The following is a 19373-nucleotide window of genomic DNA, read 5'->3' on the forward strand; positions in this document are numbered from 1 at the left end:
TTATAGTATTAACTATATATAAGGCTAGGTGGTTACTATTAAGGTAAATAATATTAATAATAATCTTATAGTTAAAGTTATATTTATTATTATATAAAGTAAATTTAAAGTAACTAGGCGCCTTTATATTTATTTAGTAGTAGTAGTAAACCTTAGTTAATTTCTTTAAGGCTATAATCTTAACTTTATTACTAGATTATTAGAGGACGTAATAAAGCCTTTAGACTAATAGGTAGCTAAAGTAATAATAAATTTACTATAACTTTATATCTATAAGATAGTAGTAAGTAATACTTTACTTATGTTAATTAAGTAGTATCTATATATAGCCTTATTTTTAGATAGTAAGTATAATAGTATTACCTTAAATTAGCTTATTAGTAAGGTTATTAAATTTAATACTATACTAATCTATATTTATAAGGTAAAGTAGAAACAGGGTATTTAATAGTATTATATAAAAGGTTAGTATACTAAAGGGGGTTAGTATATTAATTACTTTTTATAATTTAAAGTAGTTACTACTACTAAAGTAGATTTTTACTTTACCTACTTATAACTTATTTATAGCTAGATTTCTTTTTATTTAGTAGTAAAAAGTAAGATACTACTTATATCTAGCTATTAAATATTTAGCTATACTAGAGTTAGGTATAATACTATATAATAAGATAAATAAATATTACTTATTAAAGGTAAAGACGTCTGTATTAGGTAGCTTATTATTATATAGATTCTTATATAAGGAGTTATCTTTTATAAGAAAATAGGTTATAGATTAGTTATATAGTAATAAAAAAAAGCAGGCCTATTAATAGTAGATAAGTTAAAGAACGTTATTAACGTATAAAACGTAGTGCCTAATTCTTTATCTTTATTACTTTTTATATAGTTACTTTCTTTATTTAAAGTAAATAGCTTATATCCCTTAAAGTTAGTTATAAAGTAGTTAAAGGCTTTAGGTAAAAAGTCTGTTAGATACTGCTTTTTATACTTATAGTAGGCTTATTACCTTTTGTTTTTTAAGTGCCTTATTAACTAATAGTTAGGCTTACTATATATATAGTACTTCTTTATAAATAATAATAAGGGAGAAAAAGGCGCTTACTACTATAAATTACTATTAAAAAGGCGTTATAGTGTAAAATTACTATAGCTATAGTTATAGTAGCTAAACTACTAGTAACTTTACTAGCTATTATAGGTGTAGTTAGTCTAATACTACTCCTTTACCTTTTTAGTTAGGTATTAATATATAGGTTATTTAAATTATATTATATTACTAATTACTAATTAGAGCTAGCTATATATACTAGTAAATATAGATAATAGATTAAAGAGGGTAAAAAAGTACTTCTCTACTTTATAGTAGAAGTTAAGTAATTAGTTATAAAAGGCTATATTAGATAAGGTACTAATCCTTATAACTATTCTTATAAGGGTAGTTACTTTCTTAATAAGTAACTCTAGGTATTTAGCCTTACTTTTATCTAGATTATTTAAGATAGTCTTTATTAAATTAGTCCTTTATAGCTTAGTAAGGTAGGCCTAAAAAGTCTTTTTATTCTTAAAATTACCTCTTATTTATATAACTATAGTAATAAAGTTAGTCTAGTTATAAAGATAGTTAGTATAGTACTTTATAGCTTTACCTTTAAGTATAATAAAAAAGGCGCTTATAAAGTGCTTTTACTAAATCTTAGCCTTTATATAGTAGTTATAAAAGATTATAAGCTTTAATTTAAGTAACTTATATACTTTTTTATTATACTTTATTTTATTAGGGTATAATTTAATAAGGTTAGTAAGCTAGTAAGTTATAAGTAAGGTAGTAGTAACTAGTATAACTAATAAGTAAAGGTAAGTATTACTTACTTACTTAAATAGTAAAGAAATAAAATTTAAGTTATTATATAATAAGGCTAGATTAATAGGCCTTTATTAACCTTTCTAGACTTAAGCGACTTATACTAAAGGGGTAATAATATAAAAGAGGCCTAGTTAATCTTATATTAATATTATTTCTAGTAGTAAGTCTATAATATTTTATATAAAGTTAGGTTTATTAATCTTTAAGTAAAAATCCTTACTTTTTTTTTTTTTTTTTTTAATATCTTTAAGCGTTTACACCTTTAGATTATTAGCCTTAAGGGTATAGTAGATTTATTTAGTAATAGTTAGTAACTTTACTATTAATACCTATACGCCCTTATATATTAGGTAGTCTTTAAATTTAATAATAGTTTTATAGGTAGTACCTTTAAAAGTATTAAGTAACTATTTTTTAAAGTCTTTAGTAGTATATCTTTATAGCTATTAACTATATAGCTATATAAAGCTATATTATATTATTTAAAGTATAATAATAGTGCTTAAGGCGTTATATTACTTAACTTAGGTAAAGCTATTAGGAATATTAGCTAAATTAGTTATACTTTATAGTTATATAATAATAAAAGGCTAGCTATATTTTAAGATAAGATATAGATTCTTAATATCTTATAGATAGATATACTTCTTTACTTTAGCTAGCGCCTATAGTTTACTTTACTTTTTACTTAGTTTTCTTTTTACTATTATTACTTTTTATTAGCCTTACTAACCTCTTAATTATAAGCACTTACTTCTTACTTATAAGGTTAAAAGTAAATCTATATATTAAAAAAATTACTACTATTAGTATAAATAATAATAAGATAAGTAAATAAATAATATAATATAAAGAGGTATAAGTAAAAAATAAAGTAAATAAAGAAATAAAATAATAAATAAATAGATAGTAGTAAATAGCTTTAAGAAGGCCTTACACTTTAGTAATATAAAGAGATAGCTTTAGGGAGGCCTTACGCTTTAGTAATATAAAGAGATAGCTTTAGGGAGGCCTTACGCTAGATCTTACTTAAAGAATAAGAGAAGACATATACTACCTCTAAAAAAAAATATATATAGACCTTACTTTTTAGTAAGTAAGATACTATAGTTAAAGATTTTTTTTTAAAAAAAAAAAAGTTAAAGTTATATACTTTACTTAAAAGTAAATAATAAGTAGTTTTTTTAGATTAATTAAGATAGTAAAGTTAAGTAAAAGTTATATTAGTTACTAATAACTATACTTTACTTAAAAAAAAAGAAAAAGTAAAAAGGATAGTATAGTTATTAATAAGTATTTAAAGGATAAAAAAAAGTAAGTAAATTAAGGTAATATAGGTAACTTTTACTTTTTTTACCTTACTTAAAGAATAAAAAGAGGTATACTTACTAAAGGTAACACTTAGCTACTAACTATTTAGTTAAAGAAAAAAGTTATAATTACTATAAGCTACACCTAGCTAATAATATAATATTAAAAGTATATAAAAGTAAGATTAGTAAAAGCTATTTATTTATAAATACTATATTAAAAGTAGATTACTTAAGTAGTTTTTACTTAACTACTTTATAGCTAATCTTACTAGTAAGATCTTATTTAAATAAGAACTTATAAAAGTCTATTTACTTATAATCTTATATAAGCTATTATTACTATAGTAAAATAAAAACTTAGTAAAATAAAAATCTTAATAATTAGAAAAAAAAAAGGTTAAAAAATAAAAAAAAAAACTTAAAGAAACTTAAGTATAAAAAGAAAATAATTATACTAAATACTATAAAGGTTATTAGTAAGTAAGTAGTATATAAAGAAAAAGACTTTTTTAAAAGTAATAAAGTTAATAGTAATAATAGTAGTTATTATATAGTAAATATAAGGCTTAAAGGGTTATTTACTAAGTATTATAAGATCCTAAGTACTAATAATCTTTAGGCTAAGTAGCACTTTAATACTTTAATCTAAGCTACTATAGTAAGTAAAGTATTATAGCCTCTTTTAATAATCCTTACTAATCTATAGTAGTAATAACTATAAAGTTAACTACTAATTAGTGTTAGTATTATAAAGATTATAATTATAAAGTAGTAATAGTTTAATTAACTACTAGTTACTTATTAAGATAGATAATTAGAAAAAAAAGAAGAAGTAGTTACTATAGATATTTATAGTGGTGTAAGTGAGCCGCTAGGGTAAGTCACGTGATAGTAAATCACGTGACTATGGATCGGCTCCACTATTGAACAGTTGAATATCCTGACAACAATCCAGCCCACATCTACCTTGCCGCCAGGAACGAGGCCAAAGCCCTGGCCGCGATCGAGGACATCAAGAAGGCAGTACCGAAAGCAGCTCCAATCACCTTCTTGGAGATCGACTTGACGTCGTTCGAGAGCATCAAACGAGCTGCGAACGAGTTCCGCTCCAAGTCGGAGACCCTGCACATTCTCGTCAACAACGCAGGCATCATGGCGTGGCCGCCCAGCACGACCAAGGAGGGCTACGAGATCCAGTTCGGCACAAACCACATGGGCCATGCTCTCTTGACCAAACTGCTGCTGCCCACCTTGCAGCACACTGCCCAAACGAGCCCTGATAAGGACGTGCGCATTGTCTCACTCTCCTCGGTGGGGGAGAATTGGGTTCCGAGTGACCTTTACAACTTTGACGACCTCAAAACCGATATGGCATCCACGGGGACCTGGGCCCGCTACGGCGCCTCCAAGGTTGCCAATATTCACCACTCCAGGGCTCTCGCCAAGCGATACCCTGAGATTCGCTGCATATCTGTGCACCCGGGAAGTGTGAACACGAACCTCACCAGCGGCCTTGAAGCCAGCTGGCCGCTGATCAAACCAATCTTGGGTATCTTTGCACCGCTCGTCTTATCTTCTGTCGCCGATGGGGCCAAGAACCAGATCTGGGCCTCGGTTAGCCCGGATGCTGAAAGCGGCGTGTTTTACTGGCCGGTGGGCGTCAAGGGAAGGGATTCCAAGCATGCGAAGAACGAAGAGCTTAGCGAGAAGCTGTGGGAGTGGACTGAGAAAGAGCTGGAAGCCTACACTTGATGTTGGCTTGGTTCAGGCCTCAACAATGTACAAACACTTGCGAGTATAGATGTAGGATGCGACGTGCTTCTGAGAATAATGGTAACATTGAATCCGGCCTTTCCAAAAGGCCCATAAGCTCAATCATTGCCATGGTTTGGTATTGCTGACGATAACCTGGATTGCCCAAGTGTCCAGCCCGTCCCCTTTCGTCTCTGGAACTACATGTCGTTGACCTTGATAGTTTCGCAGATTTTGAGTTGCTTGTGACACATGGTAGCTTCGATGTTACCGTGACTTGAACTAGCAAAGATCGCTCGGGAAATCCCTTGTCGTTAAAGACAACATGGACTGTGATGAACATCGATCCTTGCAACAACGCATTGACCGTCATATACCTAACCAATGCAAATTAATCGATGGAGGCCTGTTTACCTGTACGCCTATTGGCTACCGCAGTCAACGCAAGCTTCAGAAGCTCCATTTCTTCCGATTTTAAGCCCAACTCTATCGACTTGGAAATTTGATTTATACCGGCTTTCTAACGAATAGATATACAGCGCAAAAGCAGAGTCACCAGGGGGTTGTAATTTATAGTGTCAAAGGTGTCTTGTCTCCTATGGTAGTGCCTTCTAGTGTACAGTTTAACTAAGTAGGTGCCCTATGTAAAACAACCAGTGTCTATAAGCGACATTACTTAGGAAGGCAGTGTTGTCTGGCAGTATACCTATTAAGGCCGAGGAGGCTAGTCTCATGCCAATACAGTATTGGATCATATCCAGAATATCTGAGCAAAGAACCCGTCTTTCATCTCGCTACCGAACGATGCATCCCAGGGCTGAAGTCTATGAACTGACTTTTTAACTATTGGCAAGCATATGTAAAGGCAAACCTAACGAACGAAGAATATTTGCAATTTTACTGCGCGGTTTTTTCGGTCTGTCACCACATCTGTCATTCCTCATGTCCCCATCCTATTGGCTCAATGAATTCGGCACTCACTGGGCTTTCAGCAAACGACTAGCAACATACCTACGTTGTTGAAGTCAGTGCTAAAACTCTATTGTGGGATCCACCCAATCACAGAAATCATTGATATGTCCTCCCTCACGGCGAATGTTCTTCAATGGCCCAGCCCGCTTTCAAACTTTTGAACCTGACTGCCGCCGCTTGGGCAGCCTTCGACAGGGAGCCGATTGGAAAGACACGGCCGCGGGCTTCATTTCGGACTATGTCTGCCGTGGCACATTTTATCCTCCCGTCTTCTGCTCTTGACTCGGTTTGGGTGTCATACGTACGAAGTAGTTCAAATGTTTGTTTTGTCTTCACCCTTGCCAAGCTGATCATAATAACGAAAGCGACACCACTTGGCCGGCTCTACATCCGGAGTGTGCTCCAGTTTGGGGGTCAAAGTAGCCCCCGAGAGCCAAAACACATAGATAGGCATGTTTCCTTACCCAATGAGGGGTCTATTATCCACTGGATGGAGCAAGCGAGCTAGACACTGTTCGGCAGTACTCAGCAAGTAATGTGAGGCATCGAGTTCCTCGCTTCGAATCTTCCCTGCTTGGCGGCCTCACCGCGGGGCATTAGTTCCGGACTCAACGCGGATATCTCAATATGTCCTAAGATAATCATTTCCGTCTACCATTCTCAATTTTTGTCTCAAATAGTAGCTGCTACCCCGTCTTCAAACCAGCAGGGGCGATGCTTTGTGTATCGAATACCGGAAAGCCGCATATCCATGCGGGGGAATGTCCAACAGGGGCTTATTTTGCGGCTCTTGATAATCCATCGGTCTCCACACTTAATTTGAGACGCAACGATGCAGAAGGGCTTGTTCGGTTGATTGTCCATCCCTTTGAGTTTATTGCGAAATTTTTTGAAGTTGGGACAACAAGCCGATCGCAGAGTGCCGAAGCTCAAAGCAAAGATGGTATCATTCAGTTATTAACAGTATAGTCGGCTTTTGATGGCTCGCGTGGCGTCCTGTCAGTGTGTCTTGATGTTACCATACCAAGCCGAAGCCCACCGATCTCCAAACAATGCCATCAGTAATATATCGCTAGAGCTATTCCCAGCACTCACTTCAATGCCATCTCAAGCTATAGTATGTGCCTGTCATCGTTTAAATACTCTACAAGTTCAGCTCCCGAATAGTTGTGCCGTAAACGATGTGTTCCTCCCCCCTTCAGATAAAGATAGGAGTCGGGATCCATAAGTTTTCACAGACATGTGTGGCTCGGCAACGGCCCGTGTCTTAGCTCGGACCCCCAGCAGGCCTCCATCAAGACGCTTATCAGTGACCTGTGCAGCGAAATGAGGTTTAAAACGGAGTCTACTTAGCAGGCAGCTGTCTAGGTCCCTGGGCTTCGTTCGGGTGAGCGGCAAGCACACCACTTTGTGGCGTGAGGGGGAATCGATCTAGTTTGCACTTCTCCGGCCATGCGACATGCGTCCAGTGAACGCCAGAAGTACCTCCCATATCTTCAACTATTATGAAATGCAACATCTGACGCAGCATGCCTATAGGTGATTCACTAGTGAGTTCATCAGGCACACGTCCGGTGCGATGACCCAAATAGAACGACATCTTGGGATCCGGGGCCCGACCATCGTCAAACTAACCATCCCGCTCTATATGATCTTGTCGGGATATTCAACTGTTCAATGGTGGAGCCGATCCATGGTCACGTGATTTACTATCACGGACTTACCCCAGCGGCTCACTTACACTACTATAAATATCTATAGTAATAACTTCTTCTTCTTTTCTTATTATCTATCTTAATAAGTAACTAGTAGTTAATTAAACTATTACTACTTTATAATTATAATCTTTATAATACTAATACTAATTAGTAGTTAACTTTATAGTTACTACTACTATAAATTAGTAAGGATTATTAAAAAAGGCTATAATACTTTACTTACTATAGTAGCTTAGATTAAAGTATTAAAGTGCTACCTAGCCTAAAGATTATTAGTACTTAAGATCTTATAATACCTAGTAAATAACCCTTTAAGCCTTATATTTACTATATAATAACTACTATTACTACTATTAACTTTATTACTTTTAGAAAAGTCTTTTTTTTTATATACTACTTACTTACTAATAACTTTTATAGTATTTAGTATAATTATCTTCTTTTTATACTTAAGTTTTTTTAAGTTCTTTTTTTTTTATTTTTTAACCTTTTTTTTTAATTATTAAGATTTTTATCTTACTAAGTTTTTATCTTACTATAGTAGTAATAGCTTATATAAAATTATAAGTAAATAAACTTCTATAAGTTCTTATCTAAATAAGATCTTACTAATAAGACTAGCTATAAAGTAGTTAAGTAAGAACTACCTAAGTAATTTACTTTTAATATAGTATTTATAAGTAAATAGCTTTTACTAATCTTATTTTTATATACTTTTAATATTATATTATTAGCTAGGTATAGCTTATAGTAATTATAACTTCTTTTTTTAACTAAATAATTAGTAGCTAAGTGTTACCTTTAGTAAGTATACCTCTTTTTATTTTTTAAGTAAAGTAAAAAAAGTAAAAGTTATTTATATTACTTTAATTTACTTACTTTTTTTTATTTTTTAAATACCTATTAATAACTATACTATCTTTTTTACTTTCTCTTTTTCTTTAAGTAAGGTATAGTTATTAGTAACTAATATAACTTTTACTTAACTTTACTATCTTAATTAATCTAAAAAAACTACTTATTATTTACCTTTAAGTAAGGTATATAACCTTAACTTCTTTTTTTTTTCCTTTAAAAATCTTTAACTATAGTATCCTACTTATTAAAAAGTAAGGTCTATATATATCTCCTTTTAGAGGTAGTATATATCTCCTTTTATTTTTTAAGTAAGATCTAGCGTAAGGCCTCCTTAGAGCTATCTTTTTATATTACTAAAGCGTAAGGCCTCCCTAAAGCTATCTTTTTATATTACTAAAGTATAAGGCCTCTCTAAAGCTATTTACTACTATCTATTTATTTATTATTTTATTTTTTTATTTACTTTATTTTTTACTTATATCTCTTTATATTATATTATTTATTTACTTATTTTATTATTATTTATACTAATAGTAGTAATTCCTCTAACGTATAGATTTACTTTTAACCTTATAAGTAAAAAGTAAGTACTTATAATTAAGAGGTTAGTAAGGCTAATAAAAAGTAATAATAGTAAAAAAAAAACTAAGTAAAAAGTAAAATAAACTATAGGCACTAGCTAAAGTAAAAAAGTATATTTATTTATAAGATATTAAGGATTTATATCTTATCCTAAAGTGTAGCTAGCCTTTTATTATTATATAACTATAAAGTATAACTAATTTAGCTAATATTCCTAACAGCCTTACTTAAGTTAAGTAATATAACGCCTTAAGTACTATTATTATACTTTAAATAATATAATATAGCTTTATATAGCTATATAGTTAATAGCTATAAAGATATACTACTAAAGACTTTAAAAAATAGTTACTTAATACCTTTAAAGATACTACTTATAAAACTATTATTAAATTTAAAGACTACTTAATATATAGAGGTATATAGGTATTAATAGTAAAGTTACTAACTATTACTAAATAAATTTACTATACCCTTAAGGCTAATAATCTAAAGGTGTAGACGCTTAAGGATATTAAAAAAAAAAAAAAAAAGAGTAAGGATTTTTACTTAAAGATTAATAAACCTAACTTTATATAAGATATTATAGACTTACTACTAGAAATAATATTAATATAAGATTAACTAGGCCCCTCCTATATTATTACCCCCTTAGTATAAGTTACTTAAGTCTAAGAAGGTTAATAAAGGCCTATTAATCTAGCCTTATTATATAATAACCTAAGTTTTATTCCTTTACTATTTAAGTAGGTAAGTAATACTTACTTTTACCTATTAGTTACACTAGTTATTACTACCTTACTTATAACTTACTAGCTTACTAACCTTATTAAATTATACCTTAATAAGATAAAGTATAGTAAAAAGGTATATAAGTTACTTAAATTAAAGCTTATAATCTTTTATAACTACTATATAAAGGCTAGGATCTAGTAAAAGCACTTTATAAGCGCCTTTTTTATTATACTTAAAAGTAAGGCTATAAAGTACTATACTAACTATCTTTATAACTAAACTAACTTTATTACTATAGTTATATAGATAAGAGGTAATTTTAAGAATAAAAAGACTTTTTAGGCCTACCTTACTAAGCTATAAAGGACTAATTTAATAAGGACTATCTTAAATAATCTAGATAAAAGTAAGGCTAAATACCTAAAGTTACTTATTAAGAAAGTAACTACCTTTATAAGAATAGTTATAAGGATTAGTACCTTATTTAATATAGCCCTTTATAACTAATTACTTAACTTCTACTATAAGATAAAAAAGTGCTTTTTTACCTTTTTTAATTTATTTTTAACGTTTACTAGTATATATAGCTAGCTTTAATTAGTAATTAGTAATATAATATAATTTAAATAACCTATATATTAATACCTAACTAAAAAAGTAGATAATTAATACTAGACTAACTATACTTATAATAGCTAGTAAAGTTACTAGTAATTTAGCTAATATAACTATAGCTATAGTAACTTTATACTATAGCGCCCTTTTAATAGTAATCTATAGTAATAAGCACCTTTTTTACCCTTATTACTATTTATAAAAAAGTGCTATATATATAGTAAGCCTAACTATTAGTTAATAAGGCACTTAAAAGATAAAAGGTAATAAGCCTACTATAAGTATAAAGAGTAGTATCTAATAGACTTTTTACCTAAAGCCTTTAACTACTTTATAACTAACTTTAAGGGATATAAGCTATTTACTTTAGATAAAAAAAGTAACTATATAAAAAGTAATAAAAATAAAGAATTAGGCACTACGTTTTATATATTAATAACGTTCTTTAACTTATTTACTATTAATAGGCTTACTTTTTTTTTATTACTATATAACTAATCTATAACCTATTTTCTTATAAAAGATAACTCCCTATATAAGAATCTATATAATAATAAGCTACCTAATATAGACGTCTTTACCCTTAATAAGTAATATTTATTTATCTTATTTTATAGTATTATACCTAACTCTAGTGTAGCTAAATATTTAATAGCTAGATATAAGTAGTATCTTACTTTTTACTACTAAATAAAAGAAAATCTAGCTATAGATAAGTTATAGGTAGGTAAAGTAAAAATCTACTTTAGTAGTAGTAACTACTTTAAATTATAAGAGGTAATTAATATATTAACCCCCTTTAGTATACTAACCTTCTATATAATACTATTAAATACCTTATTTCTATTTTACCTTATAAATATAGATTAGTATAGTATTAAATTTAATAACCTTACTAATAAGCTAATCTAAGGTAACACTATTATACTTACTATCTATAAATAAGGCTATATATAGATACTACTTAATTAATATAAGTAAAGTATTACTTACTACTATCTTATAGATATAAAGTTATAGTAAATTTATTATTACTTTAGCTACTTATTAGTCTAAAAGCTTTATTATATCCTCTAATAATCTAGTAATAAAGTTAAGATTACAGCCTTAGAGAAATTAACTAAGGTTTACTACTACTACTAGATAAATATAAAGGCGCCTAGTTACTTTAAATTTACTTTATATAATAATAAATATAACTTTAACTATAAGATTATTATTAATATTATCTACCTTAATAGTAACTACTTAGCCTTATATATAGTTAATACTATAATATCCTTTTAAGCAGCCTATTTACTTAAAAACATTACTATAAAGTATATATAGGAGGTACTTTAGATATACTAAATTAACGTCTACCTTAGCCTACCTAACTAGATTATTACTAATACTAGCCTAAACTTTTATACTAGTAAATTTAAGTAGTTAGTAAGGTTACTTTATATTAATATTAAAGAAATACTAATTAAAGCCTATAATAGTATTAGTAAGGTTAAAAAATACTATATACCTCTCTAATATATATATAATATCCTCTATAGTAAGGGCTATACACCTAAGGTTACCTTTTAGCTAGCTATTAAAGTAATTAATAATATAGCTAGCCTAAATAGCCTAGTACCTATACTACTAGTCTTTAGCGCCTACCTATAAATCTCTAACTTATTACTACTTTTACTAACTTTACTTAAAAAGGCTAAAGTAGTAAGAAAAGTAATAAAGGCTATTTACTAGATTTATATAAAAAAGTAAGTTAATAAGGTAGTAACTATATATAACAGCCTAGATACTACTATAATAGTAGCCTTTCTGCTTTAATCTATAGTCTATATTTAGTATAAGAAAAAAGGCTAATAAGGCCTTTTTTACCTTATTACTAGTAATAGGACTACTTATACTATTAACCTCTCTTAAGGCCTATAAACTTTTTATTTAACTATTATTAAACTATACCTTAAAGATACCTATAATAAGTAATAATAGCTACTCTCTAAGGTAAGTAGGTAAGGTAATAAAAAGAATAATAATAATAGTATAGTAGCCTTATTACCTACTAATAACTTTATACCTACTAAAAAAATATATAATAGTATTACTATTACTATATACCTATAGCTAAAGTAAAAAGCTAGCTACCTATAAAGGTATATTAATTTCTTTAATAAAACTAACTTTACTATTAGGCCTACTACCTTTTTTACTACTATAAGTATAATATATATCTTAATAAAAGAAGAAGCTAACTAACTATTATTAATTAAGCTATAAAAAAAAGGTATTATTACTACCTTAAGGAAGCCTTTTAAGTAAGTAACTACTACTAAAATTAAAAGGCTTATTACTTATAAGGTATTTTACTTTATTTAATATAATAAGAATAAGTATACTAAAGTATAAATATTTAAATTATAGATTATTAATAAGGTAAAAGGCTAAAATAAAAAACTATATAAGAAATCCTACCTTATTATCTAAAGATATACTAATAATAGTAAAAAAGTAATTTTTACTTAGTTACTTATAATTTAGTAAGCTAGCTAGCGCTTTATTTTTACTTTTACTTTATCCTTTATTTATAATAATAATAATTTCTTACTTTAGTTATATAATATTACCTAGGCGTATATATAGTTAACTACCTTATTAAATTATATAATTCTTATACGCCTTTTATTATAAATATAAAAACTTTATCTAAAAGGTATTATTATATAAGTAGTAAAGCTATTATATAGTATTATAAAGGCAGGCACTTACTAGTAGGTAATATATAGTTACTACTATAAAAAAAAGCTCTAAATAAAGACTTTAACCTTTAATTTATACCTACTAATTACTAATATAAAAAGCCTAGACTTTAAGATTATTAGTATATAGACTAATAATACTATTACCTTTTTAGATAAATCCTTCTCTACTTATAAGGCTAATAAGCTTACTAAGGCTATATTTACTACTAAGGAGAAGTAAATCCTTACTATTAATAACTTACTTACTTTTAATAGTAGTATAGTATCTCTAACTACTAAGGGGAAGCTTTTTCTTTAATAAAAAGGCTAAGGTAAAAGACTTTAACCTATTAATAAAAAATCTCTATAAGCACTTAAGTAGTATATTAAGTAATAGGCCTATAGTATGTATATTATATTAGTTTACTAGCCTAAAGTATACTTTAACTACTTTATTATAGTATAACACTAATTACCTAATATAAATAAAATTAAAGCACTTAACTATTATATTATATAGTAAATAAATAACCTTAACTATAGTTTATTATTTTACTTACTTAACCTTAAATCTATAAAGCTTTTTATCTTTATAAATAGATTATTTATAAATAATAAGGACTTTACTTTATAGCTAGAATTTATTAATATTCTTACTAATAAGGCACCTATAAGTACTACTATAAGTAATAAATTTACTATAACTAGTAATATTATTTACTTTAGCTTAATAAAGTATAAGTAAGTTACCTAAAGTATACTAGCCTTTAAGATTTATAGTATAGTTACTAGTACTAATATTACCTATATACTTAGTATAACTATTATAATAATTACTAACTACCTTAAGCTATTATATATACTAATAATTCTTTATACTAACTTATACTTACTTTATAAGTGCCTTATTAAGCTTAAGACTATAAAAAAAAAAGCTTATAATTAATATTATAGCCCTTTAGTAGTTATATAAGTAATATAAGGTCTATAAAGTATAATAAATATAAAGTAATAATAATCTTACTAATAGATTTACTAAATTATTACCTAATAAGGCGCTAGAATAACTAGTTAGAAATAAGATAGTTTAGATTAGTATAAAAAAATAAGTTTTTTAAGCTATATAATAGATTATATAAACAAAAAGTATTAAATACTTTTAGGCTTTTAATTTTTATTATATTTTTAAGCTTTTTAGCTACTAGGCAGTATCTAGGCTATTTATAGCGATTTTTTTTTACTTTAGAAAGTTACTAGTGTTAGGATATTTAACTATTTAATAGTAAAGCTAATCTATAGTCACGTGATTTACTATCACGTGACTTACCCCAGCGGCTCACTTATACCACTACAAATATCTGCAGCAACAACTTCTTCTTCTTTTCCTATTATCTATCTCAACAAGCAACTAGTAGTCAATCAAACTATTACTGCTTTACGATCGCGATCCCTGTGATACCAACAGATCTGCTTCAAGTGCCCTCCCTTCAGCCAAGATTCGAACTATAAGATGGATTGATTATGCCAGTCATCTGATAGAATACGTGCTCTTCGGGCAAATGCCCGCCACTCATAACAGCTGCTATATTTATACAGCAAGTGCTTTAATTGAGTCTTGGTGACCTTCTCCTAATAACCCTTGCGGGGACCTCGCGTGGCCACCGGAATGTGGGACGAATCCAGTGTCTGTACGGATAGAAGCGGCCGACGACCCATTGAAGAAATATGGCTCCGGCGGGCCTCTCCGTCATCCGTCTGCATCCTGTTGGCCGACGTCTGAAGAAAAGGTTGACACACTTATGTGCCCTGGCCGGAAATGACGATCTGATATACTATTGGTTTAGTTCGTCCAGGGTTAGCCTCAGAATCTATCCACAACAAGCCTCGGTTGCACTATATAGGCTAGTGATCAGCTTCTCATGTTGCTCGTAAGGGGCAGTGGGGTCGTGAAATACTTACGAGCTTGTCCACTTGCTAGTTTTGTATTTTTTTAGCAGGGTATTGTACGGCCCTCAATGTCGCGCTCCAGATTCGCTGGTACGTGGCCCCGTTGGAACTGGCTCGTGGGTATAGGCATAGATTGTGATGATGGGCCGCAAAGGTTTAACTAGCGGGCCGCCCCGAGCCCAATCCTGGCCATTCTGTTGTCTCCTCCGTCTTCCTGCCCTGTTTCGACTTTCAGCTCAACGACACAGACAATGATCGGACCAGGCGGAGATGCGCCTATGGCGCTCGGCGTCCTTTGGGGCTTGACGGCGGTTACGCTATGCTTCGTCTTGCTGCGGCTGTATACTCGAATTTCCATTCTTCAAGCGTATGGCATTGACGACCACTTTTACAATTTTGCCTTCGTAGGTGCCTCCAGGTTTTGGTGATTCGACTTAGGCCCTGCTGACAAGTTGGCTCTCAGGTCCTATTTGTCGCCTACGATATCATGCTCACGATTTCTTCCAACTACGGATTTGGCAGAAACGTCACCGAAATCGGCATGGCGGACATAGCACCGGCAATCTTGTACGAGGCTATCGGCACGACAATTCTCGTCTCCGCCATTGTTGTGTCCAAGGCTTCGTTGGCACTGTTTCTACTCCGGCTTGTCAACACACGCATGCATCGGATCGTTGTCCTCGGGCCCGTCATCATCCTCTTCCTCTTCGCCACCGCCTCACTCTTGGTCTTCTGGTTCTCCTGCACGCCCATAGAATTTCTCTGGAACCGATTCATTCCTGGTGGAGCTTGTCATATCGACCCCGGCCCTATCTCGACAGCTGCTGGAGCCTGGAGTGTTGTTGTCGACTTCTGGTACGCCATCACGCCATGGGCAGTGCTATGGAACATCCAGATGCCAAAACGTGAGAAGATGCTCATTAACATCAGTATGAGCTTAGGTGTGATGTAAGTGGTTCATTGTCGTTATGCTCGTGTCGACAAGAAGCTAACTGTCTTGCAAGTGCTGGTATATGTGGTATCAAGAGAGCATTGGAGCTTCATAACCTCGCCAGTATGAACTTTACCAGTAGGTAACCCCATAGACCGCCGAGACTTGCCACACAATCAGTGTATTTGCAAGTGTTTAGAAAGCAGGGTTTACTAACACGATCAAATCTCCAACCAGAGGATACGGTACAGCTTATCATCTGGCACGCGTGTGAGCTTGCAGTCACCATGATCTGCATCGGCGTTCCCGTCTGCCGGCCTCTTTACAAGGGATGGATTAATCAACTTTCTTCTCGAGGAGGCAGCACTCCTGGCGCATACACGAAGGACCTGGCCGATTCCAATGGTGCATTCGGCCTGAAAACTATAGGAGGCACTGATTATTCAGTCAGAGTTGGGAACAAGACGCCCGACATAAATATAACTAGCCCCACTGTACGGGGTGGGAAAGGGGCCAATAGAGATCCCACGAGGTCTATGGGCAAGGCGTATGGCGACGACAACAGCGTCGATTCGATATTGGGCCCTGATGAGCATCATGGCCAGGAGCGCAGCACGGGGGCTGATGGATATTCAACTGAGGATGGCAAAGGCGGTAGTCAGAATATCTGGGTGAGATCCGAGGTGGTGGTCAAGTCGACAACACGGAACTAAAGCGATGCTATTGAGTTTTTCCATAGTAACAACTGGGCTGGTTGGGAGCCCCTTTACGCCACGAGTCTACGAATCTGTGAGACGCTACAGCGTCAGTCTTCATTGTTAACAATTTGGACAGATTTATCATATACTATTCTGGAATGATAATCGCACGGTCTCGTGTGTAGAACTGGGAGACATAGATTACGATTATATTTATACTTACATACCTCTGCATTAATACTGCCGTGGTGGTTATTAATACAAGCAAGAAACTAGAACATCATTGAGTTGCTAAGATATGCGCTGGAACATGCAAGCGGTGCTAGGGCAGATAGAACCTAGCGTGTCTGCACAAGAGACTTGTGTTGTTAGTTGTGCTTCTAAGTAGTAAACGTTTATGTTGCTGGCTGGACGCCGAAAATTATATGGACCGAGGTCGGACCTACGTGTGTTTTGGCCCAGGTCGGGTATTTTGTACAACCTAAACCAGCCCAACACTGATCAGAACATTCGAGCTCTAGTGCCCAGAGCCGGGAAGGCCTCGACGCCGTCCGAGGGCTGAGGATACGAGTCGGACATCCCTCACTTCAAGGAACTGAAGTCCAGACTAGGAGGCTAGGCCAGTTTCCTCGCCGCAACAGTATTGTTTTAAGGAGCTTGTCGTTGTTGCCACTGCTCAGGACGGGCGCTTAGGTCGGACCGTCGAGGGCTTCCGCCAGAACGGCGCTTGCGTCCTTCACTCTCTCAGAAGCAATTATCCCGCCCGCAAAAAGGGATGACCTTGACGGAGAACCTTCGGTAGACGCTTCTCTTGCAGCGAATTCCTGTGATGGAGCGTTCCCACCGCTCGCGCCCGCTCAGTGGCGGGGTAGGTTGCCATTAATGGGAGGCATCGTGGTCTGAGATCGATACAGCCAATGCAGACCTCGGCGTCTAAAGCGTGCGTGGATGGGCTTCTTGTTTTGTGACGGTTTCTTCTCCTTTTCTGGATTCCATCCGCTAAACTGCAAGTCATCATGGCATTCCCGGTCATGGGGTATAGCAGGGGCAAGTATTTTCAGGCTCGGATGGACTTGCGACGGCTTTCATCCCAAGTCAAGACATCAGCTCAATATCCATATGATGACACTGTAGCTAGACACGTTCTTTCTATCAGTTCTCGAATCGTTTTCTTTCCGCATCGTCAACTTAGCATTATTCCGGGTCCGGTTATGCTGGACGCGAAAGATTCGCCCCCAGGCCTTCCTGATGACAAGAACTTGTGGGGAAACAACGGAGACTTTGCCGGTCTTGGCGGAAACGGATCCGGCATGAGGTCATACCGAATGTTTCGTAAGATTTCAGGAATTGCTCGACCACCGGCTTCGTCAAGTACCCGATCACTTCTGACACACCACTTGCCATGGCAGTGGTGGGGCTTCTCTCTGGTCCTCTAAACCAAGTTTCGCTCCCCTCTCCTTGTGTGGCCTCCTCTACTTCTCGAACCCGAACGACTGCGGAAGCACGCCAAGCTCCGATTAGAGACAAACGGCCGTCGGCTTGTCACTGTGCTGAACGGATCTGTTTTCCCTCAGCCACAAGGTGTCGACTCCCACCACGCCACGGCGATACCTGCTGGCCCGGGGCATACGCACCCCTAATCAAAAAGTAGCTAGAGCTACTTAGACTGCACATACATTCTTTTAAAATTACATACATGCTGAATCTCCATTCCCTTTCGATAGCGATCGAATGCGAAGGGCGTGACCGAAAACGACGCCTGATTTTTGCTCCTCAAGACCGGGAACCACTTGAGCTGTTCCGGAGACAGGGCAAAAAACAGTAAAAAACCAAAAATAAGGGGAGGGGGGACTACTAAAACAAATCCCCATCCCGTCTCTATAGCCGAATGAACAGAAAGACCTCGCCGCACATACTAGCTCCCGGCCTGCAGCGGCACTCCCTCCGTCCGGTTCAGGCCGAACACGGGATGGCGCTCCCCCGCAGTGTTTTTTTCCACACGCGGTGGACAGTCATAAAACGCACAGACTCAGCTACACAAGTACCTACATAAGTATTTGTCTCAGGGTGGAAACAACAAGGCCTGCTGGCGAAATGGCATCGCGTCAGATTTCGGCTTACTAGTCATCCTCTGAAGATTCTAGGTTCGATCCCTAGGTAGGTCGGGTTACTTTTTGTATCTTTAGACAAGATGACCAATCGTACGAACTTCCTCCGTATTGCTGCTCTTCATCGGTTCTCTTTTTCTCTTTCACTAATTCGTTGCCGTGCTTGCCATGTTGGTTTGTTTACCTTTTGCTTGAAGCTTGCATCTTATGTTATTACCTGCTCCACGGTCCTGGAAGCACATCTATTCATTCCCCTCCCTGCCCAGAGCGAAACCCGCTACAACCCCCCTAGTTGCCCTTTAGATACCAAGCCATGGCCACCTGTCGTCAGCTGTCCAAAATCAGGGTCCATGCAAATCCAACCAATCGAGTGCCCTCCTATTATGCGCTCCCGCCCACCGATCTCGGGACGGAAGCTCAACCGACGATACCCATCTTTTCCAAACCCGTCCCGTCGCAAGACGCCCTTTCCCCCCATTTTGGAGTTAGTTGGACCTCCCGATACCTCACCGCCGGCCAGCAACTACTCGAGAGGGGAAGGA

General features: G+C 34.0%; 2 protein-coding genes and 1 non-coding gene across 3 annotated transcripts; all 3 read left to right on the forward strand.

Moving 5' to 3' along the window:
• Positions 1-4134: 4134 nt before the first annotated feature.
• On the forward strand, positions 4135-4935 carry GLRG_02171 (retinol dehydrogenase; the record flags this gene model as incomplete). Its single annotated transcript, XM_008092829.1, has 1 exon — positions 4135-4935. A coding segment is annotated over one exon (801 nt), but the record flags the coding sequence as incomplete, so codon positions are not given.
• A 10410-nt stretch (positions 4936-15345) lies between these two features.
• Positions 15346-16738, forward strand: GLRG_02172 (uncharacterized protein; the record flags this gene model as incomplete). The annotated part of the gene is made up of 4 exons (XM_008092830.1): positions 15346-15498; positions 15558-16042; positions 16099-16163; positions 16263-16738. The coding sequence occupies 4 exons, from the start codon at positions 15346-15348 to the stop codon at positions 16736-16738; spliced, it is 1179 nt and encodes a 392-aa protein (XP_008091021.1).
• A 2065-nt stretch (positions 16739-18803) lies between these two features.
• On the forward strand, positions 18804-18888 carry GLRG_13068. The gene has a single exon. It is a non-coding gene; the product is annotated as a tRNA-Arg (tRNA).
• The last annotated feature ends 485 nt before the right edge of the window (positions 18889-19373 follow it).

Source organism: Colletotrichum graminicola (assembly GCF_000149035.1).
Source record: "Colletotrichum graminicola M1.001 genomic scaffold supercont1.6, whole genome shotgun sequence".
In the NCBI taxonomy this organism is placed as follows: Eukaryota; Fungi; Ascomycota; class Sordariomycetes; order Glomerellales; family Glomerellaceae; genus Colletotrichum; species Colletotrichum graminicola.